The sequence below is a fragment of the Eutrigla gurnardus genome (assembly GCF_963514095.1).
Source record: "Eutrigla gurnardus genome assembly, chromosome: 10".
NCBI classification, from domain to species: domain Eukaryota; kingdom Metazoa; phylum Chordata; class Actinopteri; order Perciformes; family Triglidae; genus Eutrigla; species Eutrigla gurnardus.
The window spans coordinates 4,476,408-4,501,740 of NC_139924.1; the positions used below are offsets into that span (position 1 = coordinate 4,476,408).

Sequence of the window (25,333 nt, forward strand, 5' to 3'; positions counted from 1 at the left end):
TGTTATATCAGTGTTTTATCACTTCTTTTATTTCATCAAATAAACTAAAACTTGACTCAGTCCCTGAAGAATGACATGAGTCACTGAGTACCTAGACAAGGCTTAACTGACTTTCTATAAGGTGGAATCATTAACATGGATGTGTGGGTGTCTTTCCACCTGCATGGTCCTCCTTTTGGTATGGGTGATCACAAAGTTCTTCCACTCCCAATGCTGCTCCACCATATGGGCAAAGATGACATGCCCGTTGCCGCAGGCCCCGGCCAGCTGCGTGCCGTCTGCAGACCAAGCCAAGCTGAACACGCTGCCCGTGTTGGGCTTCTCCAACGCGTAGGACCACTGGAGGGAGCGGGCGAGTGGAGAGAGAGAGAGAGAGAGAGAGAGAGAGAGAGAGAGAGAGAACAATGTGGTTAATGGCTACAGATATCTGCGATCTTAAACAATTACCTGGGGGGGCAGCTTAGGAACAAAAAATAATGAGAAGTTTAGAGAAGAGAAGCGGCGAGAGTCAGGAGTCGTGGATGAGTGAGTGCATATGCACATAATGTAAACTCTGCTAGAAAGACAGGGGCCCAGTCAGTCATTGAGCTGTGATGAACTGTGAGACACTGAAGTAGCGCTCGGCTCTGCCAAGTCCAGCACTCGCGCTCGTAAACATACACTCTGCTATCCTCATCTATTACATAGACGGAGGGCAGGGGTACGGGGAGGGAGAGGGAGGGTTTATATACGAGCCCCCAAACTGAAGCCAAAAGCTGATTAACAAGACCTCTCCCTTCTTTTTATATGAAAAGGTTTGAAAGAGGACTAACACACACAAAGTAAAAGGAGCCTTTTTTTTCCATGTCTTCTGTGCTGCGTCAGCCAAGCTCCGCACACGACTATCAGTGATGGTGAGAGACACAACGGAGACACGTGTCCTTTTACAGCATCTAAGACAAGAACATCTCTCCCATCTGTCCCTGTTTTGCTGAGGTATGCATTTTCTCTATGTAATCCCTATAGTTCCAGTACTTTTTCCATCTCCCTTTCCTTTCCACAGTCTTGTCCCTCAAGTCTTCTGTGGAGTAGCACAACAACAAGAAAAAAAAAAAAAAAAATTAAAAATTCTTGTGCTTTGACTCAACAAGAATCAGTTGAGACAGTCTGGATCCACCAGCAGGTTTTCCGGTGAGCAGAGTATGGTACACTAAATAAGTTTCTGTCTCCTGCCAATATAATTAGTTGTGTTCCCCGGTGCACACCTGGAATTTTTCTGTCATAACTACTGCTGACTGTCTTCCATCATACCCCCATCCTCCACCCCCCCACCACCAACCTTTCCCATCTTATACCAGCCCTCTGACCTCCTTCTTGCCTTAAATGCAAGTGGCTGACTGATTTGAGTCAGCTGTGATCGTCCACACAAACACATGCATTCACACTGTAAACTGCTTACGAAGGGAGGAAAAGTGCTAATGTTAGCCTAGCGCTGCCTGCTTGTCTGTGATGGAGAGACAAGTGTGGAGTAGCAGGCCAAGTGCTGCGGTGAAGTTTGGAGTAAAGGCCTCAGTGTGTTGCTGCCTCATGCCCATGCAGCCGCAGGATGGGAGGCGTGGTGTGAGGCAACAGTCGGCAGGCTACAGACTTCTACTACTACTGCAGCTCTCTGCATCTTCCCGGTCTGTCAGTCTGCCACTAACACACACACACACAGACACACACACCCCGTTCAGCACCCTCCCACCAGTAAATGTCATATCAGGACCTAAAATAGTTGGGAATTACCTATACTGCCATGTGGACAAGAGACAGTTTGTTAAAGTTAATTACAGTCTTTATATGTAAGTTTTTTTCCCCCAAACCTGTGAGACCTCATCTATGCTTCAGCTAACATCTTGAGATGACCCGCTGTGTTAAAGCCCCCCAGGGGGAAGCGGGGGGTAGATAGACGGAGGGTCAGAGATACAGCTGAATGTATACACCAGACTGTAATGAAGCAGGACATATGATATCGGCCCGAGGACCACTGCTGGATCCACGCTTACCTAATGCTTTTAACACATTGAGCCATGTGACTCCTTCTAGAGCCAGCCAGCAAGTGAGAACGTGTGTTTGTGGGAAGGGGGGTGGAGGGGTGGTCTTTGTGTGTGTGTGTGTGTGTGTGCAGTACTGCTACACGTGTGTGTGTGTGTGTGTTGTATGTGTATGTGATAGAAAGTACAGATCAAAAGTGTAATTGTAAGAAGGAAAGAAAATTAGATAACACCACATCAGAGTAATTCATGTGTGTGTAGACAGAGAGAAATAAATGTCTACACCCCCCCCCCCCCCATTGGTGTCCAATGTCTGTTTTGAAGGTGTGTGTGTGTGTGTGTGTGTGTGTGTGTGTGTGTGTGTGTGTGTGTGTGTGTGTGTGTAAAAGAGGTGAAAATCCTCTGGCTTGTCAGAGTTGTCAGCCAGTGTCTGACTGTGGGGCACAGGGGGGTTCCTATACCGTAGCTCTCCTGAGATGGACTGGGCCAGCAGAGAGGAACCCGGGACACAAAAACCTTGTCCAGAGCAGAATTGTGATTTCAAATGGCTCTGCCTCTGCATAGTGTCTCTGCATCTCTCCCTCTTTGATCTACCTACCTTTCATTTATTCCCTCTCTCATTACCGGTGAAGGGGTTCGCTGTTCTGACAAATGGCTGCCTATGAAGAAACTGGTCGAGAAAACTGGTATTCCTCATCTAACTCTCCATAATCATTTTCTTTCAGTGCTGCCAAACACAATATGAGACTACATTGAGACCATCAATCAATTTACTTTTATGGTAACAACATTTTTTTGCGACAAACATAAATACAGATAAATCACAACACCTGTATTGTGTAATCGGCGTCTCTGATGAGCCCATTTTTGCTTCACAGTGAGTGACAGTGTCTGAGCAGTTGTATGTCACCATTCTGGAAATGCTATTTCATTCGTTTTCACACAACAAAGCAAGACTTGTATTTTCAGATCATAAAACAAAAGATGTGAAGCTGGTATGAAAGAGGTGGTGGGGGTAAAGATGGATTATTATGAGGATGGGAGAAATGGTGGTGACAGGGAAATGGGAGAGCAGCAGGGGGAGGTGAATCAGTCAGTGGCAGGAGATTTGGCAACTGGTTTTATTGCAGCCAAAAGGGGTGGAACACTGCTGGATATTGAGCACACTACTAGACGAGGCTGGAAGGAGATTGAAGATTAATGCTGAGAGGTATTACACAGCAAGACGAAAGAGCAAGCAGACATGCATAAAGAGCCTATAAAGGCCAAAATGAAGATTTGGGAGGGGCTGTGGAAGGTGGGTCAGGGCCTTCATCTAGCTGGAGTCCACTCTCTGGTCACTGAACCCTGTCTGTCCATAATGGGCAGCTTTGTGGCCAGAGAGAAGGTGGCAGACATGACGTGTAGGTTTCAGCTGAGCTCTGTGGGAGAGAGGGGGCGACCTCTCAAACGTACAATGAGCTTATACACGCAGACTATGTATGTACATATAGCAGCAATGTATGGCTGTGCATGTAAGTCTAGGTACACACAAATCAGACAGAAACCCAGCCACCCACACACGTACTCGTGTCAAAGACACGGCAGGAGACCAAGGCTCTTACACTTGTGATCATCACTTTGAGCACCAAGCAAAACACCCTACACATGCTTCCTGTGTGTGTTGACACGTATGTGTTAATGTGACTCAGACGCTCAGACGTAAGTTGCGTGTAGGTGACAAACCCCGGAGTGCTACAATGGTAAAAATGACCCTGTGGGATTCTGTAGTACTGCACAGAGTGATTTGATAATGCTACGCCATATTTGGTTGCTGGTGTTACTATCCGGATGTCTTTTTTTAAGCAATTGCACCCCTAACCACCAGGGGGCCCTACATGCTCGTATTTGGGTTTTTCTTTTGTTTTAGTTTTTTAATGTTATTAGCCTTTAAGGGGAAAAACTAAATGCTAGTCCAGTCATGATATAAATTCTAATCTGGAGCAGAAAAATGGGTCGAATATACAGACATAATTGACCCCGCCTTTTTCCCCCTTGCAAGAGCTCTTGACACGGTGTTAGTTGATGATGAAAGAAAAATGAAGTTAGCTAGGCTAGCTATAGGGATGCTCCGATCGATCGGCCCCCGATCGTTCTCGGCCGATATGGACCCTAAACAGAATGATCGGTGGGCCCTAAAAGTGCAGATCAGAAAAGCCGATCGCATATTTATTTATTTTTTATTTTTTTACCAGAGACTGTTTTTCTGCGCCTGACGTAAATTATATGAGACTGTTTTGTTTTCCGCTCGTGACGTGAATTACCTGCGACTGCTTTGTCGCTGTGTTTTATGAGGCTGGCAGCATGAGTTCTCTGGTCTGGAATTTTTTTACAGTTTCCGAAAAAGATGTAAAACTCGCCGACATGCGACGCCGAAATTCCAAGAGGTGGTAATCAACAATGACAATTTAATACAACTAACCTCATCGGACATTTGAGAATGCGCCACACACAAGAATACAGCGAGTGTGAGAAACAAGCCCAGGCAAAACAAATCCCAAAGACATCGTCACTCAGCTCTATTCTATGCATAATGTCAACTTGTTTTTTGTATTCATATGGTTGGGTTAGACATGCAGAAATATATAAGGAGTCACAGTCCAAAAAAAGCCAAGACAGAGATAATTCACAAAATTTTGTCAACATCTGCCGTTCAAACTTTTAAAAGGGGGCCATTTACTAACGGGCAGCGAGCCACAGTTGGCCCGTGGGCCATAGTTTGGCCATCTCAGGATCCGACTGAGAAGCTATTTCCATTCAGTGCTGACAACCAGTTTACACCTAAGCAGTCTCCTTGCTTTGGAATGTTATAAGCTAACTAGCCTAAAGTTAGGTGATGGTTTGGGCTTCCGGGGGGGTCTCAATGTAAGATGTCACTTAGGTCCCCAGAATATTGTGAAGCGGCCCTGCTACCACAGGCCCACGCAGACATGCTGACATTCTGCGGCACATTTAAAAACACACACGCATGCACGCACCCAAAGAACACAGCCAATCTATACAGCCTCTTTAGAGCCTCTTTAAGGAGTGGGCTTGCCCTCTCCCTCCTCCCTCCTCCTGCTCACTCTCTGCATTTCTCGACATATGTTTACCATTAAGACTGGCAGGTGTTGTGGGCCTGCCCCTTCTCTCTATTGTTGCCCTGCAGCCACAGCCAACATGGGGAGGCCTGCAAAAAGGTTACGTAAAACGTTTCTAAAGGCGCCCTTGGCCTCTAATTCTCCATGTGCTCCTCTCTCTATATAGATATACTAACTCTTCCCTGTAACTTGTTTCTTGCCTTTAAAAAAAATATCACCCCACAATTAGAGTGTTACTCCACCCATCTATTTATTATGAAATTCTCATTCCCCGTAGGCTTGAAAAGTGACTGCTAAAAGTTATAAGTGTTGTTGTGTTCAGCTTGAATTATGTCAGTTCCTGTGCATTTCAATAATGACAACTTTTCACGGCAGAAAGTATATTAAAAAAAAGGGGTCAAAGTATTGAGTTTTTACTTTACTCATGGTGAGCTTTTTCCGGTTGTCACAAGCAACTTGATTGGCCAAATACAAGTGGAAGTTGTGTATTTAGGCATGTTTTGGCCAAAATATGAGTGTTTGGAATATATTGCACATGCAGCTGGATAGCAAAGATGTGGATTTGCTGAGAAGCTTCTATGGACATTTTGATACTTTGCCGTGTAAATTATTAGAATCCATGGTAACTGAGATGATGCAGACTACATCAGATATAATCCTCCTTTTACATCCACATTTTAAAATTAAGTGAATTAAATATGCACCCACTTTTAGAGTACATCATGAAAAACAATGCACAGAAAAAGAGTGAAGCACAGAGATGGGAGCAGGTCAAACACTAGAAACAAAGTCAAAGGAGAAAATTAAAGTGTGTTTCTGTGCCTCTGGTTCACCCCTTTCCCCTCGCTCCATCTGCACCACCTGAAACAGTGCTCTGGTCTTCATGGCCCGGGTGAGGGGACTGGGGGTGGACGGGGTGGAGCTCGGGCCAGGGAAAGGGTTAATGACACATGTCTGGACTAATGGCTCCCAGTGGAGCTATCTGCTCATTCAGCCCCATTACTTCACAAGCATTAAATATGTCTGCTCTAACCCTAACCCTAACTCCCAGCAAGTCAACAACATGCTAATCAGAAGGGGGGCAAGAGATTTCCAGACTTTCTATGATTTTCTAGCCTTTCATCGGACACTCCTGTCACACTGAAGAAAGCATCTAGGAAAACTTGTACCGGCCATTAGTGTTAATGGGTCAAGCTAAGTCTGTGACCCTGCTAAAAACCTGCCTTCTATACAGCTGCAACATTACTGCAACTTGGTATGAAAGTGGCGCAGGGGTGGCATACTTTAGTGGGCCAACCCTGAAAGCTAACATTGCACCGGCTACCTCGACAAAAAGCCAATGTCATATTCTGGAATATTGCAGAAAACTAGCTCACAAAACATTTGCTTTACAAATGAGCATGGCTTTCATGATTTGTTAAACATGAATGTAATGGCTACAAGTAAAAAGCTGCGCTATAAAGGAACAACACAACGGTCGCATGGCCGCGGCTACAACCAGGCTGTAAAATGGACTAGTCGGCATGATGGCGTTTTGTAGTCTCTTGTTGGCAACAGCCTTTTTAAAAGACACACAAAAGCCTCGAATTCATGAGAAGGCTATGAACCGACGTACTTTATATCATAAACTTTAAAATCTCTCAAGCTTAACCACAGACCTTATTTCAGGTATCTAACCAAAACCCATTCAAAAAACCCTTTGACTTTGAGACAAGGGAACAGGAAGTGCAGAAATGCTCACTTCTTACATTGCAACAGTGTTTTAACATGACTGTCAGGGATACGTTTTTACATGAAGCTACATGCCGTTGCAGGATTGACAAATCGATAGTCTACACTGTAATGTCTGCTATTTGAACCTCCAGTATAAAAACATCATTGTGTCCCTTTAAATGACATGGGTATATGATAGTGATAGTGAACCAGTATAGAGTGGTGAAGTCCCGCCTTTCTATTTCCGGTACATGGGACCTCAAAATGAATTTCTGATGCATGTATTCCTATGGCGAGATCAAAATTATTTTCTGGTCCCGTTAGAATTGTGCCATGAATTTCACATATGTTGTTCGTGGTTTTTAAAGATAATTTTTCGTGCAAAAAAAATACAATTTATGGCAAAGAGGTTTGACAATGGTAGGTTTTGTGTGAACTACAGCTCGTCACTGCTCTCGGCGTGAATGATATCCGTCAGTTTTAGCCAGCGATTCCTCGTCTTCTCATCGGGCGGGAACCGAAAGCATGACCAGCCATAACTGCTGGAAAGGAACATTCAGGAACAAAACACACCGGCATCTTAGTCTGATCGGCACTGCATTGCTGTGAGAAAGGGTGATGACGTGACGTCACATACGCCACGTGTAGTCTTTCTCATTGTGTTTTCTCTACAGCCTTAAACTGAACAATTGTACAATAAACTGTCAAACTCTTGACGTGAAAAATTATCATTTAAATCCACAAACAACATATTTCTAATTCGGGGCATAATGACTGGGACCAGCAAATAATTATATTATCTGCATTGAGACCCATACATTTTTTAGGATCTCAGTGGTCCCATGGTAGTCTAGTGGAAGGGGCGGGACTTCGCCACTCTATTTACTGGTGACCAACAGTGTGGTGTGAATGGTCAAACGTGAGCTAAGCATGTTCAACATTGTAGCTCCTTTTCTTTGGAGAAACTTTGCTCAACATAAGAGAAGAAATGAAAACGTACAACATGCTGCCTAGATGCTGAATGATCCTTTGTTACCGATGAGTCAGCTGATTATAAAATATATTACATTGTAAACAAAGTATTGAATTTACATATTTGCCTCATATTGTTCAGCCCTATTTCGACCATCTATCTATATGTGACTATTCTATTTAGTCACCGCATTTTTTGCTCAAAGTGGCAATGGTACTGGTTTATCTGATTATTATATATTCGATATTGTCATCAAAACCTCCCAGGTTATGCCAGCCTATACCACTGTGTACACTTTGTACATTGAAAAGAGGACTACCTTCTCTGTTAGTTTATCACTGTGCTAGTGGGCTAGTGGGAGCTAGTGGGGAGCCAAGCTAGTCCAGGATAACAGTCTTACATAAATCAGAACAGATGGCAGACTCTCTGCAAAGCCAGCTGGCTTCAGTTTGCCTGTGTGTCTGTGTGCAGGACAGGACCTAGCTGTGCAGGTACGGAGTGTTACTCCCTGCTTAATAAACACAACACACATGTCTGAGTGGAATGGACACTAGACATATACAGGCACGGATCTAGCCAATAAACAGATATGGGATGTGCATGCACGAAAATGCTGACACAAATCAACCTACTCTCCCATTCCCAAACCAATTATGTAACATGGAAATGTGTTTGAGAGTGAAACTAAAAACATTAAAACCATTGGTATTGAGGAGAGGAGGAGGTAGTTTTGGATGTGGGTTCATCAATCTCTCAGGAGATTAGGAGGCCCTGTAAATGTCAGCCTGCAGTGACCCCTCCATGGGGGATGGGTTGACTACCGTAAATCCTCTAATATAGGCTCGGGCCTTTATTTACTCAAGCGCATCGCGGCCTAGGCCTTTATTGGAAGAAGGCCAGAATTAGAGACAGGCCCCTATTTCTATTTGAGCAAAACGGACTACCAGTAGAATGAATAAAAACACGATTTTGTGTCTATTTGAATCTATAAAATACTAGGTGCTCCGCAGCTGCCATATTACGGTAAACAATGTTTACCGCTTGCCAGTATTGCACGCTTGGTGGGCTGCCACTAGGAGGATGATTGACAGGCGCTCTCCTTCATACAATCACACGCACACTTCATGGCTGCACCTGATTGGACGATCGCTTTCACAGCTGTGCTGTCTGCTCCCGGATTTCAAACCGACCAACATGGCGGCTCGTTTGGAAACTTTCTCTTATTTTACGACAATAGTTCACCGAAATGGGTTTCTGAAAACATTTTAAGTGAGAAATAAGCTATGCAGTTGCTGAAACTGTCTTTATTTTAGATCGACAAAGCTCAGTTTAAAAGATTTTCGAGAGCTTGCGGGAGGCGGCAGCGCACCGTCTCTGCATGCATTGCAGGGCTTCTTCGTAAATTCTCTAATATAGCTTCAGCCAAAATCTCCGCAACACGAAGTCATTGCACGTCAGACTGAATGAATGGGAAGCGTGGAAATAATGCTGCCTGTGGACACTTGCCCCGGCCTCCATTAGAGACCGGCCGTTATTTACCTCCGCCGACAGCGAGACCGGCCAATGTTAGAGACCGGTCGGTAATAGAATACAGGCCAGTATTAGAGGATTTACGGTATTAGAATAAGGACAAACTGGACTTATGTCCAGGACTGGTCGTAGCAGTAAGTGTGGGAAATGCTCTGGCTGAGAATTGGCTTCTAATATTGCCTGTAAATGAATGTGTATGTTTAACTTTGGAGTTATTGTTTTAATCAATGCTACTAAAGCTGTGTTCTTAGTCATTTTTTTAACATGTTTGCACACTAGCGTTGTAACAGTACATTCTGGGTACAATATGGGGGAAAAATTCTTTTTTTTGTTTGTATTTTGAAAATATTCAACAGTTGATAAGTGGCCATAATTCTAAAAATAATGTTTCCAAAATAGTTTCAGTGGTTCATCACCTCAAAACCAGGTGAACGGCACTTCAGCATTCGCTCTGCGGCCCTCTATCAGCTGTAACCGCACTATGTAACTTTGCCTCGTCAGGTAGTGGTTTTGTAGTTCTAATGAGACTACAAATTTGACCTGCTTTACAGCAAGCGTTACAAAAGCCGGTAGGTGGAGGCTCTACGTGGACATCAGTGGGAGAACACCCGGCAGGTTCGTGGAAGATACTTTGCAGCTAGGTAGTTTTTAAATTGGCGTCATGGCAGAGCCTGCAAAGAAAAGGAGTATAATGTCCGATGAGGCGAAGAAAAGAAAACGGGAGCATGACAAAGAAAGAGCTCGAACGAGAGTGAATATTGGACCAGCTCACACTCGTTGGTGAGAGCTGAAGGAGGCTACAAAATGCAAAACGGATGGTGACTTGGCTTTGTTGCTGCTGGACTTGTAAATAATACCAGTAATCTTTTTATTCCCCCAACAGTGTGCATCTGTGTACAATACATTGTCGATTATTTTATTGGCTCATGTTAGCTAAGGCGTTAGCTATTGTGCTAATATATATGTAACTATCGCTATGGCTCATGTTAGCTAATCTTAGCTAAGGCGTTACTCTACCTTGTCAAATCGTTCAAATCGTTCATCGTTTCCAGAGCCGGTTCTGCATACAAACAAATAATGTGCATGCAACAGTAGGCTGTGGTAGGCAGCAGTAATGGACAATTCCGCTTCCACCCTGTAGGGGGGCCAAAGAGGAAAACGTCTTAAGTGTTGCTTTAACAGTTAACGTACTTCAATACTGGCATATTGTCAATACATTTAAATAAAAAAACAAAATAAATCACATAAATGTATCCCAAATCCCCCTACCACTCAAAGAAGTATTTCTGATTCTGTAATTATGAGACTCTGACTTGTTGATAATTCCTGACGTGCTGTAACTTGTCCTTTAGGCAAACGCGTTTTGACCATATGCTTTAATTCAGTTTGACTGTTAGCATACAGTTGTACAGGCATGAATCCTGGTCCATTGGGCTCAATTAACATGGCTAACTGGATTAAACCGACTAGCGTGCTACAGCTGACAACTGCTGCGCTGCCAAAACTTTCCCGGTAAAAGCTCCAGAATTTCCAGAAAGGGCGTTGCATACCGAATGTCCTGAACCGTACATTTTCAAATACCTGTACCAGCATGCAACATCCCTAATGCGCACACATGCAGGAATCCTTTTTTCACAGAAGATTGCTAAAATAAATTATTGAGATGCTCGTTGGGAAGAAAATGAGACAAATCAAATGTGCTGTACTTTATAATAACGCATAAACCCCTGGATCACATTACATGCTATCAAACTGAATGAGGGCTGAGGCCATAAATGATCTGCTTTCAAATGTTCCACGACCATGCATAATCTAAGATTTTATGATCACACTAAGATTCTCACACACACACACACGGTCAACATTAACAAATGACCTGGGAGTTGCTGACTACCAAACAAAAGCAACCATACATAACAAATGTATTGTAACTTCGACCTCAACCTTTGACCTAGGATGCGCTATGAGTTTATAAAGAAATTTGCAAAAAGCAGAACTTTAGAGGAATTTGTGAGATTGTGATTGCAAGAATGAATGAAAATTCAACCAATCCCTGTATTATTTGTCGGTGGCCATGTTAAACAAAATAAGTCCTTGACTTCAACAATAACATACTGCAAGATCTGTACTACAAGGGTCCTATTTCCCACAAAAGATGTCCTCTCAAATGTTTGTCTTCTCAGTCTCTGTTTTGCAAAGGAACTGTGTACGTATTGGCACGTGTCAATGTAAAAAACAATGTATTATGTACGTGTGTCAGATAAAGTATAAATGCACGTATTTGTTATTATAGAGAAGGATATTTAGATGTATCTGTTAAAGTACCTCCCATGCACTAGGTGAACAAGGAGCGTCTGCGCCTGCTGCACGATGAACCATTTGCACTGCCTAACTCTGCAATAACATACAACAACTATAGCTATGGTATAATCCTGTTTCTAAATATAGGCCAGTGAGAGGAGCTCAGCAAATCTCTGTATTGAAATACCCACTTGGCTCGGCCAAAGAGATACAGAGGCCGGGGCTGGGACCAGCGGAGAGTGGCACAAGTTGGAGCTTTGCTAGTGCAAGGAGAAATGGGGTGGGTGAGGTGTGTGTGTGTGCGTGTGTGTGTGTGTGTGTGTGTGTGTGTGGGGGGGGGGGGGGGGGGTAAGACAAACGAGAGAGGGAGAGAGAGAGAGAGAGAGAGAGAGAGAGAGAGTAATGATCTACACATGGTTTCATGCTGAAGCCTCAACATAGTAACCATAGACACATGCTGGGGCCTCCTGGGACTCATCAGCAGGACACAGCTGTGAGCTGGACAGCAGAATTCTATTAGCACCAACTATGCACACATGCACATGCACATGCTAACACACACACACACACACACACACACACACACACACACACACACACACACACACACACACACACACACACACACACACACACACACACACACACACACACACACACACACACACACACACACACACACACACACACAGTGGTAATTTGGGTATATGACTGTGTTTTGGCACGCTACAAACGGTACGACACATAAGAGTATACCGGATCACTTAGCTCATCTAATGGACTACAAACAGGTTGAAGGGTTTGAAAAATGGAGCCAATGACCCGAGACAACTGTCTATGGAATCCCTACAGACACAATGAGTTGATTTTGCAAAACACTGACAAGCAGTTCTCTTAATTGTTCCTCAATGGGTTACGTTACCCGTTAATAATCATTTCACCCAAACACTTTGGCTAGTCTTCTATGCTGTGAAAGTCCTATAGGCCCATGAATACTGGCTTCATAGAACTAAAGAAAAACACATGTATCCACACAGCAATACAAACACACACATTATGCATACATGCACATATGTGATGACAAGCCCATTACCTCTCTGTGGAGGCAAACATATATAACAAATTATACCAAATGAAGCAGCCAGTCAATAAATTAGTCAACGTCAAAGCGTAGCACCACTCTGATCCGCGTGGAAGCCGGTAAGGGGGGAGGAACCCTGGGGTGCAGCCAAAATTAAACCCTTTCAAATCATCCTTTTCTGGACCTTGGTCAATTGCCTCCAGCTCAGCCATACTCCTCAATAACAGCCCTTAATGAACTCTGCGTTGGCAGCAAAGCTTGAAGTGATACCCCAGTTCCACACATGCTCTGCTTACGCTTATTTGTGTGCACCACCAGAGCCCTTTATTTGCACCCTGGCTCCTTATACTATTTTATCCCTCTTTCTGCTTCTTTCTCTCTGCGAGTGTGATATGTTTGTCTAGCTAGTGGAGGTAGTGATTTAGTGCTGCTAAGAATGATGACTCTGCCAGAGGAGCTGGCAGGGCACTGTCTCACTGTCATACGCTTACTACAGCTGTGGGGGGAGGGATGGATGGAGGGGTGGAGAAGTAAAGAAAAAAAGGGAGAGGAAGAGAGCAGAGTGAGAGAGAGAGAGAAGCTTGAAGGAAAGAGAAACCACCGACTTTTATGGAGACCAATCCTCCAAGCCTCACTGCCTAGGCCAACTTTACAGGATATATTGGACAGTTCCACACCACCCCGCCCCCACCCCTCCAACTGCTCTCTTTTCTCGACTCTTTTTCATGCTCCCCTCCGTTTTGGTTTCCAACAAGGCAAGCCTTTAGCCGAACTCTAGAGAGGTGTAAAAGTATTACCATGTCAACAAGTGCCTTTTACTCTAACCCACTTTACGCACACAAGCACCAGCTCACACACAAGCTCATACAAAAAAAATTGAGGTCAATCATCTGCAAGAAGGACCTTAGTATACACTGTTCCACCGAGTGTGCCAGAATAAGTTCAGCAACACAGAAAACCAAAGCCTGTTCGGCACAAAGGACCTGGAATACAAAGGAGAAACCATTATCCTCACATTCTGGAAGGAAAACTAATGAGCTCCTTGGGATGACAGATTAAGTCTACATGTAAGTACTCCATCTTACAGTCATATGCTGCTCATACTCTCAACTAGGCTTCAACAGGCCTGGAAACCTCATCAAACTGTGTCAAAGAAATCTGTAAAATTATTCCTATGAAAACAAGGGAGAAAACGGTGGAGGAAGAGAACTGCGAAGGGTGAAATAGACCCCAATTGCCCTTTTCAGAACTTGTGGTCTCTTTCTAGCAGTTCCCAATGTGCGGAGGGAGCAGGCTTACGACAGCGAGCGAGCAGAAAGGAAGAGTGCAGAGAGTAAGAAATACTAGCATGCAAAAGTACAGATCTGTAAGAGGAGGGAGGGAGGGGTGAGAGAGAGAGAGAGAGAGAGAGAGAGAGAGAGAGAGCGAGAGAGCGAGAGAGAGGAGTAGCCCTGCCCAGTTGCCTGGGGAGAAAACTGCTCTGCTGCTGACTCAGGACTCTCTTTGTTTGACAATGCTCCCTCGCTCCTGCTCTCTCTCTCTCTGACACACTCGCACTCTCAAACTTACTCGTCTTTTTTCACTCACTCGCCTACTTGTCTCATGTGCACATGCTCTGTCCTTGTCAGAGTCAAGCCAATAATTTCACTTTCTTATCTTCTTCTCTCCTTGTCTGCTGATTTTCCACCCCCTATCCTCTATGTGTGTCAATCCGTCTCTGCGACTTCTGGTGCTTTTCCCTCCTTTTGCAGTGACGTTTTTCTCCATCTGTACTATCTTGTGCTAAATGTCTCCTTCTTTTGTGATGAAAACAGATAAAGGTTTGCAATCTCATAAATCTACAGTGGGTTTTTTTTTTTGCCTTTTCATGCTACACTAACAGTGGTTCACGATGAGGACCAGAGCTCTGGGTCGTTTTATTCTCTTCCAGCAGCGGCAATTTCCAGATGTTGGCTGACCAGTGGTTGGCAGCAAACTCCCGGCACAGGCTCAGGTATATGCTCCCCAATGATAGTGGGTGAAAACTGTAGAGAGCAGGGATTCTTTGAGAAGACAGGGAAACCTGAAGTCATAGAGGACGAGAAAAGCTAAGAAAGGAATAAAAAAAAAGGCAACCAGAAGACGGATGGTGAAGAACGATGGACTCCATGAGAGAAAATAATGGTTGGCAGCTATAAGGATGTCAGACAAAGATTCTATAGAGAAAGAAGCTGCACGTTAAAGAGGGAACGGGGGGAGAAAGAAACAGAGCGAGAGGACCAATGGTAATTCCAGCTGGACATGGACCCATTCCCAGAGTGGCAATGCTGAGCAAGGCTCACAAAGACCCTTAGGGGACCCCCCGGACTCACCCAGAAAAAAAGAGAGGTAAAGAGGGCCTTGGGGAAGGCAGGAGGGAAAGGGAGCCAAGAGGGGAGCACTGATAAGCAGGAGGTAGTCCAACACACCCTGACATGGGGAGGAGGGAGGCATGTACAGCAAAAGGAGGACAGATAGAGCAGAATTATACTTTACACTTTAGGAAAACATGCTTGAATCTCATAGACAAAAAAGTAAGGGGAAAAAAGATGGAGCTCAATCTCCCACTTTATACAGCATTGCTGTTAGACCACTGACCCAGCACAAAGACATTGGGAAGGATAGACAGAAAAGGGGGGGAAGCAATTATTTTTCAAAGAGAGCAGAGCTGGTGGAATAAGATAATAAATCAATGATTGTCATGATTGAGGGCCATTTGACAATTGTATGAAATAACAGGCAGTATCCACAAGTAGATACCAGTGGTTTCACACTTTTCCGAGCCCTTTTCTTGAAAACAACACTGTCATGATGAGCTATAACTTTGATTCATGATTTATGACTTCTCGTCTCCCAAATCTGTGTGAGGGTGACAGCTGTTATTACATCGTGGAAGGGAAACTGCAAGCATATGCACCCTTAGGAAGGAGACATTTTAGTCGTTACACATGTCAAAGAGTGTTGGTAAGAACTAGGGCTCAGCCTGAGGCTAACATTACAACCATCGGATGATCCAAACTAGATTGCCTGTGGTTGAGTTTAACCTACAAATGGGGGAGTTGAAAAAAGAGGAATTAGAAGAGAGGGGAATAGAGGACATGTACACTGGTTTAGCGGAAGGAGGTTGGACCTGGATCGTACCAGGACTAAGCTCAGCCACGTTTCAGTCTGACCTCAGTTAAAGCAGGAGCTGGAGGGGAGCAGTAATCGCTAGGTTAAATGAGGCCTGGGTCTAAGGCCACGTTCACATCGATATGAGTCCTGCATGAAAACTGCAGGCTGTTCATTCACAAAGGGACGTCCAGTAGAAAAAGTTGAACCAGGCTTAACTTTTGCCACAACGCAATGTGATGTCATCCGGTAAGGCGCTGCGGTGGCCTGTGTTGCTTCAATGCCAGGCTGTTTCTGGTTTGAAGTTCCGAAGGAGCATCAAACCAAAAGGAAGTATGGTGAAATAATTATGAAATCTGGCCTTGATTACAAGATTATGCCCTGCTTATGTGACCTTGAGGAAAAAACTCAATTCTTTGGACAGTGTCCTGCAGCTTATCTGTCCCATAAGAAAAGTCAAATGTTTTCTTAATTCTTCGTCAAACTTCCTGGACCACTAACCAAAGTTAGTTAACCCACGAAAGTAAAAAAAAAAAAGGGGGAAAAAAAATATTGTGCAGGAATAACAAAAGCAAAACCAAGCAGCTATTACATTTATGGATTGCAAGCATTGGGTTTACAGTGGAGGGGGAAAAAAGCACAGTGAAGTGAAGGGGGAGGTAGGGGAGGAAGGGGGAGGCGGAGTGAAAGAAGCGAGAGGGTGCTCGCCTGGCACAATGAGTCCTACTTGTTAGCCAGTGACAGTGTCAGGGATCGTGACAGGGTCCAGACGCTAGACACCAGCTGCAGCGCCTCGTAAATAGACTGCTGTCTCGCAGGCACATTTGCACGGCAATGGTTGCATGCATGCACGCACACACACACACACACACACACACACACACACACACACACACACACACACACACACACACACACACACACACACACACACACACACACACACACGCGCACACACACACAGGCATGTGGGCACATGCATATACTATGGCAGGCACACAGACAGACACTGACTTATTGTCTCTCCCAAATCTTGTAAAAGGGACAGTGAACCTCTTTGTGTCTTGTGTGTCCTCTTAAAGCTTGCGTGAAGAGAAAATGTACTCCACACACAAGAACTCCAATTAAATATGTATTAATAATTCAGAAATGTATTGAATAATAACTAAATGTTGACGCTCTATGGAAAAACAAGGCAGAATAATGTGTGTTCAGTCCATGTGTGGCATGCTGGAACTACAAGTCTAATTTGTCCCAGTACTTTTGTGCGTGCGTGAGAGTGCGTGAGTGTGTGCGTGAGTGTGTGTGTGTGTGTGTGTGTGTGTGTGTGTGCGCGTGTGAGCACTCACCCCTCCCTCCACGGTGATAATGAGGGGGGTAACAAACTACATCTGCCCTGTGGTGCGTGGAGAGAGAAAATGTGAAGGGAAAAAAAAGAGCAGGAGAGAGTTGAGAGTTTAGGAGGGAGAGTAAAAGCGAGCTGGACGGGAGGTGAAGGGGTTAAACGTGCGGGACTGATCCTGCTGAGCCAGCAGCAATACGTTAAAGTGCAAGGTTTCATTGTAGCAGATACAGAATGAAACTCCTTCCCATTAGTCACGCTAGTAACTGAAAAGACTCTTGGCGCTGCTTAACCCTTACTGCACCGCAAACAAACCACAGCAATAACACAGGTAAAGTCCCCATCATCGGGCGATGCCTTCTGTGTTCCTGTCTAAACTCACACACACTGAGATTACAGTCATTATAGTACAGTTACCATGTGTGCATACAGAGGCAAATGTAACTTTCTCCAACTTGATGCGCGAGAGGAATGTTTGTCTGAATTCACACATAGAATTCAGATGGACTGACCTTTGGAGGGGGATTTCTTCCCCCTTCCCCCCGCCCCATCCTCTTCTTGAGCAAGCCTCCCACGCCATGCTACAGTACACACGGTCTCTGAGGGGTTTAGGAAGGAGGCAAGCATACCCTTCCTCCACTTAAAGAAGGGCAGAGCCATAATCATCATAATCATCATAATTATCATCATCATCATCATCACACTGTCTTACCCAAGAATCACCACAGAAAAGCAAGCAATGCACTGACAAAAAAATGTTACAAACCAACCACGTAAACAAAGCCATAATGGGAGGATGTAAGGTGAAGGGGGTCATTACAAAAATACAGCAGCAAGTACTCTGTTTTGTCTGATATAGTTTTAATCACACAATAATTCTATTTTTGTTTATACAAAGAACATTGATACCATCTTATGACTATGATCTGGCAATTCTTCCAAAAACGACTGAAATCCCTGAGAAGACCAAAGTAATAGTGAAGGATAAAGTCTCCCTTTTGATGTTTATACTCTACACATTACATTCATGTGAAAACACACACCTTACCCCTTATTTATTTTCCTTACAACAGGTCTGAAATGGAAATAAACTATTAATACTCACTAATACAATACTCTTCACGTAAACTCCACAACCCACAATAGCAGAAACTAGTAATATTGTTCCTGGCTATAATAAAACAACAATTACCATTCATCATTCTGTCATTTCCCTTCATACCCATTCAAGGTATCACCAGCACCAGGTAACAGGAAACATGTGGCATGCAGCATAATGTTGTTTATAGATGAACAATGAATATAAACACTGTATGTGTCAGGAGAAAGGACTACAAAGCATAAAGGTCATATTGACATGTGACATTTAGCAGTTCGGACAAAGTGTACTGACCCGTTAATTATATTTCTACTAATTATAATTCTATCAACTGCCACGCAGAACTTTAACCACAGAGGAGACACCTACTACTAAAATGGCAATCAATAACACCAGGTAGCCATCACCATTTTGACCGTCCTCGTCATGTGTGTAAAGGGTAAGAGGCTGAGGACGACTAATTACATTGTTAATGCAAGAGCACTTGAGAGTGTACTAGTATGGGTAGTGAATGGACACACCAACAGTACTGGTGTTTGTCTGATTATCAGATGATGTGGCACACTCACCTCACATTGGTGCCAACTATCAAACTGTTGGTATTTAATAACATGAGCCAGCTTTCTCTCTCTCAATAATGTTTGCTATTGTTTTCAGAAGGTGGCACTCATCGCCAAATTTTATATGACTTTATAAATCTGGGCCTTATTAGCCCTTATACTGGTATTTACTACTTTTTTTGACAATTAACTAAATTGGCATCTGCAACTTGTTGACATTAGCCAGCAATATCTCTTTTAAGACATCTTATGAATTTGGAGATGCAATTGTAAATATTGATAAGAAATAATCCTTGTGATGGTACAAAATAAGCTCCCTGTCTGTTTCTTAATAATAATTATAATAATAAAAATAATAATAAAAATGTTAAATGCATGAGGTAATTCTAGAGTCAGGACACAAACAAAGGTATAAAAAATGAGGTATTGGTGGAGTGTAAAAGGATTTTTCTTACTCCAGTCTTGTCACAGAGGCGCAGGGTGTTAAAGGAGCCCACAGCAAACACCTCTCCATCTGGAGCCCAGGACAAAGAGGTGACCGGGTAGTCATGAGATGATGAGGAGTAGAGCAGACGACCAAAGCTATCCCATACCTGTTGAGGGAGGATATGGTTCGAAAGATAAAAAAACAATTCAACACCCACAAGATGTCCAACAACATACTCAAACACCGCCCACCTTATATTTACAGTCTTCTCCACCTGACAGTATGACGTCATTAACAGAATTCCAGTCCACCTTCAGGACAATCCCATCATGAGCCTTCCACTAGAGACACACATGGGGGAGATGGGGAGGGAGGGAAGGAGGGAGGGAGGGAGAGAGAGAATAGTTTTGTCAAAATAATGATGCTATCCAAGAGTACATTTGTTGAGAAGTGAGGGGGATCTCCAATGAATCCATTCACGTTCACACATGTATATAAAATGTTTCAATTCAAAGTAACCGAGAGTTCACTCTCCACCTCACAGTGTTACAGTGTAACAAAGAGCAGAAAGCCTGTCACTACAGCCTTACTTAAAGTGTTCCTATCTCCTCCCTCTCCTTTACATGTCTTCTCTGCATGTTCTATTCTATTTCATTTCCATTTTTTTTACTTGCCAACTTCATGCACTCAAGGGAAACACACGTGTGCACATTTATGTGGTCCGTTTGTCATATCAGATACCTAAGCCAGGCAATTTACAACCCACGTTGGTTGGCTGACACACGTTAACCCATTCAGTTAGCCTGCACATCGTCACTGCATGTGATCCATGTGCCTGTGCATGCATGTGTGGTAATAGTAGGGAGAGCAAAGGGTTGAGAAGCCGCGCATTAAACCCCTCAGTTGTTTATCTTAGGTCCCAGGTGATATTCGGCTTCAAGAACAATAATAAAACAATGAATGTGAACAAGAAAAATACTCACTGGCGTGCAAGGTCCTCAGCACTGACTGCACCCACCCTTAATGCAGTTTGCATTCAAAAACATATCGTTCTATCGCATCTCTATTCCTTTTATTTAGCCGACTGAAAAGAGGCAGAGAGCCCAGTGATATCAAGTCATTGGCAGATCAAATCATAAGCAAAATCTATGCACAAGTTAAAAAGTCTCATGCAAATATATCACTCAGAACATGACAGTATGCTATACATGGCAAAGCAGATCATGGATGGAGCTACAGAGCCCCAAACAAACATGGTTAAATACTGAGAAACACTGTAGGGTTACTATGATACATTACAGACGGCTGCAGAGATGACTTTTTTTATAGGCCAACCCTGAAAGTTAGCATTGCACCAGTTCCGTCAACAAAAAGCCCAAGGGATTTTTCCATTGGATTTTTAGATTATTGCAGAAAATAAGCTCTGTGGCAAACACAAGTTTATGATTCTTAGACGTTACGGTCAGGAAGATAATCTTTACAAATGAACACCACTTTTATGATTTTTGAAGCTTGAATGCAAACGCCAGAAGTCAGAAGCTATAAACAAACTCCACCACGGTTGCAGGAGTGCATGCTACACAGCGAGGCTGTAAAGACGGACTACTCGGCATAATGACGTTTTATGGTCACATGTAGCCACTTGTTAGCAACCGCCTTCTTTTAAAGACACGCACAAGCTTCAAAATTCACAAAAGGGGTATTTAGTGACGTATTTTATATTGTAGAACAAAACTTTAAAATCTCTTAAGCTTGTGGTTACAATAGACCTTATTTCAGACATCTAACCAAAAACCCGTTCAAAAAATCCCTTCACTTCAAGATGAGGGAACCAGAAGTGCAAAATGCACTAATTTCTGCGTTTTATGACTCTATTATATGGACTCATCAGTATAGACATGTCCATAGTATTCAAAGTACTAAGTTATATTTCCTATCATTATCGGAATTTTATTTACTTATTAACTATTTATTATTTTTATATAGAAAAAATGACATTGTATGCCCGATGTGATTCCTCTACTAACAGATTTCTGATCAATTTTATGTTCATTGCCATGGCTTATGAGTCATTAACAGAGTTAGTTACAAGGTAATATTTTAATACCAGAGTGTATTGAATCTTAGGTGAGCACTAACTTAAGTCAGATCTCTTAAATAAATACACAAAGTTAGTGTACCTGTATGACTTTGGCGCTGGGTTGCAAAGGCTTGATGACGAGCTGTCTTCCTGATGTGTAGAGGATCCTGTCTGAGTCTGGACCCCAGGCCACAGAATACACGGGAGATCCTGGAAGATGCAGAGACAGAAGTACACAGAAGATGAGCTCTTGTAATAATCAATGGACTGGGCTTCCGCATATGAGAACTTTATGATTTTTACTTCTATTTGAATTGAAAATGATTTGTGTATGCATTTCCCTCTCTCTCTGACAAAGCAGGAGTTGGTATTAACAATCGCTCGGGGACACAGCGGTGCTAATTCCTCTTCTCAGAAGGTATCGTGTTACCTCAGAGATTTCACCTCATTCAGCCTATGGAACAGCACTTAGCTTGCAGACACACCAGCTGAGAAAACCTAACCTCTACAGTATTTGCACAAATGTGTGCGCTTATGTGTAAGGGAAAATGTGTGTGTATGTGTGTGTGTGAGTTGGGCTGTGGCTATGTGGAGGGTAGAGGGCTTGACATTTAACCCCACTCCAGGTGCATGTGGTTTCTCACAAATGTCAACCGGTCACATGATCTAAACCTGACAAAGGCGATGAGAGGGGTTGAGACAAGTTCCTCTCTCCTTCCTCTCGCTCACTCTCTTCTAACGTCTGCCTACAGCTCTCTCTCTCTTTTAAAATGGGTAATGGTACCCAAGGAGAACAGGCTGCTCCTGTATTGTGACTGTTGGACTCTCAAGAGAAGCAAACCTGCAGTGATCTGAATGCAATGTGGGGGATGGTGTGCATCTGTGGCGATGCTACTATATGCAGGTGTTCTACTAATCCGTGGGTCTGTTGAGCAGTCCACCACCCAGCAGCTCATTCTCCAAACAACCAGCAACGGAAACTTTTTCCTAAATAATGGGGCTGCATTGCTGTACCCTGCCAGGTTTTCCAGAGCACCAGTCATTCGGCAGAAGTGTGCCATCCATTAGCCTCCAAAGCCAACTTTCATCCACCCCCCGACCTTTGTTTTGTCCCACAACTGAGAAGAAACATTTAATTAAGTCAAACGGCATGATGAATGAATTAATAAGTTAACCATCTGAAATGTGAAAGCGGGACAGAGAAATGTATTATAAGGAGTCTGTTTATAGCTTTTTTTTTTAAATAGCTCCACTCCTTTATAAAGTGTAGAAACTTTGTGGTGCTTTTAATAATAAAACAAAACAACAGCATAGAACTCTGCTTTTGGTTGTACTGAGGACAATTACATTCTAATAGATACTCACATACATGTTCACACAATCTCACAGCCACCGAGAGAAAAGAATACCCATTGATTATCATTTTAAATGACTTGGCTTCAAAAAAGGGCAGCTTGAACAAAAAGGTAAATCTTGCAGACTGCAAGGCAACCACACATACACTTTTAAAATGAAAGCAGGAGATCAACACAAATGTAGAATGAAAGTCTGAGGTGAGGTGAACCTGTGTGTCAAAGCACAAGGACAAGGTGCCCTTGATACACTTTTTCTCTCAGTCACAAGAGGCCCTCTCTGAAGGTACAAAAGCAATCTGTACTGTGTGTGTGTGTGTGTGCGTGTGTGTGTGTGTGTGTGTGTGTGTGTGTGTGCGTGTGTGTGCGGGTGCGTGTGCGTGTGTGTGTGCGTGTGCGTGTGCGTGCGTGTGTGTGTGTGTGTGTGTGTGTGTGTGTGTGTGCGTGTGTGTGTTTTAGAGAAAGACATAGAGTGCAACTGGTGTCGGGATGTTATGTTGTGTTTACTAAATGCCTACAGCTGGTTGATCAGAGACTGGCTTCACATTGCTTCTGCTGCTGGTTGGCAGCTGTTATGGATGCGACCTGTTGTAAGACTTAGACAGCCTCTTTCTTTCTGATAGCCTATCCCACTAAAATTAGCATGTATATGTTTTTAAACAAGGAAAAGCCCTCTATAAATTAGCGAGAGATTACTTAATGCCCTTGAGTATGCCTTTGTATTTTGATTTATTTCGTGTCACATGCGGCGTCACAAATGCGGTGGAAAACAGGTTGGTAAAAAGTGAAAATGTTAATCTGTTGCTTATTATTCAGTCTCTCTTTTAAACTAACAAACAAAGTTGGTATTCACTGCTCCTGTCAACGGGGTCTGGTAGCTTTGAGGAACACATACAACAGCTGTTTCTTTTTATGTCTAACTCCGTGAATTAAGGGTTTACTTCAATCAAACCAGAGTTGGTGATTTGTGGAACAGTGACTAACTGAGGTGGTTCTGATGAGTTTGATTTTGTTAAGGTTGAGAATGTTAATTCAAAATACTTTGAAGGAAGTGTGTTCCAATGATCAGCGAGGTGATCATATTAATCGTATCCTATAGTAATTGCCCAAATATCTGTTGATTTTATTTATTATATGTTCACTTCAACGTGCGGCACGTAGCATTGCACGGGAAAAGGGGCAACAATTAGCAAGACCACTTGGTTGTCATGTTTCCATTAGTGCCGGCTGATAAATACCCATGACTTCTGCAGATGCATTTGTCCCGGCAATGGATCAGAATTGTAACCTTTCCCACTGAAGACAAAAGCCAGATGTTATTGGGCGTTAGTGGATTTTTTTGTCGAGTGGGAAAGCGGCTTTACACTAGCATTCAAATCATATGGATCAAGATTTATTAAGGGTGTGAATCTTTGGCTTCACAGCGATTCGAATTTTTTTTGTAACGATTCTGTAAACCACAATTCAATTCAGTAACTTGTAACCAAAAGATGTCTATATCCATGAAATAAACATGCAATAATGTGAGTGAGACTATCGGTATTCTTCTGAATGGTGAAAAAATAAACAGACCACAGAATTACTTATTAAACATATTTATTCTATAAAACAGTAGTCCTGCATCATATTTTATGCTGAATACAAAAATGTAATGCTCAGATATTTTTAACATGTTTCAATAGACTACATGCTGGCAGGGGAGAGAGTGTCTTAAACATTAATCATAATTAAGAATAACGATTCATCTGATTAAACAACTTCATATCGATTATTGGTGAAGCCAAAACGATTCATTCTATTTATTTATTTTAGCAGATCGATTAAGTTGAATTGGTAGGACTGACAATCCATTCATTGAATGAATCGTTACACCTCTAAGATTTATATATTATTATTATTATTTATATCTCATATTTACTTCCTTTCTTTGACTAGTTATTCTTTCAAGTATTGCAAACAAACAGGCATCAGCAGCCACTATTGTGAAAAGAGTGCAAAGGCTGCATTCATAACAAACTCATGTGCTCGGCTTTGTTGATTCATTTTGGATGAAAAAAAAAAGAATGGTTGAGTGAGCATATATAATTATGGATAGCAGTTTGCCACAATCACTAGATACATATGAGGCTTAAAGTCAGTGAAGTAAAGCAAAGGTCTTCAGCCTTACCTTGGCTGGCTAGTGTTGAGCGTAGCATCCCACTCTTTGACCAGATCTTGATCTGTCCATCCTCTCCAGCTAAGGAATTAGATAAACATTTGAAATGGATATACATTTTAATTTTTTATGAATTCACAAAATTGATTTGAATTTAATTTAGCAGGTTGACTAAACAAGTATTTGATAACTGGCAATGAAAATGTGTATGACGCTGTCATCTTTACCTGTAATCAGAGCAGTCCCATCATAGTTCCATCTTCCAGCCAAAACAGCTCCCTTGTGTGCTTCAACGCTCTTCTCAACGCGCCCGATCTTGGAGATCAGATGGAACTTCCCTGTAAAGAGACAGAAGGAGGCTTATTGTATGGCAATACCCACACAAGAACTGATCTGGGTGTTCAGAGTCTATAATTCAGGAAGACTCCTGCCTGCTGTAATCATCTGGTCATAAATC

The 25,333-nt window shown here is 42.9% G+C and overlaps 2 protein-coding genes across 4 annotated transcripts in view; one reads left to right on the forward strand and one right to left on the reverse strand.

Annotated features, from left to right (window-relative positions):
* The window catches only part of ift80 (intraflagellar transport 80 homolog (Chlamydomonas)), a 37,220-nt gene that overhangs the window by 8,754 nt on the left and 3,133 nt on the right, over positions 1-25,333 (reverse strand). For all 3 annotated transcript variants that reach the window (XM_084020055.1, XM_084020056.1, XM_084020057.1), the window contains exons 4-9: positions 25,104-25,214; positions 24,889-24,957; positions 21,470-21,579; positions 19,541-19,630; positions 19,318-19,455; positions 160-339 (exon numbers count right to left, since the gene is read on the reverse strand). In XM_084020055.1, the coding sequence (XP_083876181.1) occupies positions 160-339; positions 19,318-19,455; positions 19,541-19,630; positions 21,470-21,579; positions 24,889-24,957; positions 25,104-25,214 (698 nt within the window). The remainder of the gene's footprint in view (positions 1-159; positions 340-19,317; positions 19,456-19,540; positions 19,631-21,469; positions 21,580-24,888; positions 24,958-25,103; positions 25,215-25,333) is intronic.
* Positions 1-25,333, forward strand: part of smc4 (structural maintenance of chromosomes 4) — a 51,169-nt gene that overhangs the window by 2,592 nt on the left and 23,244 nt on the right. The gene's annotated exons all lie outside the window — the stretch shown is intronic.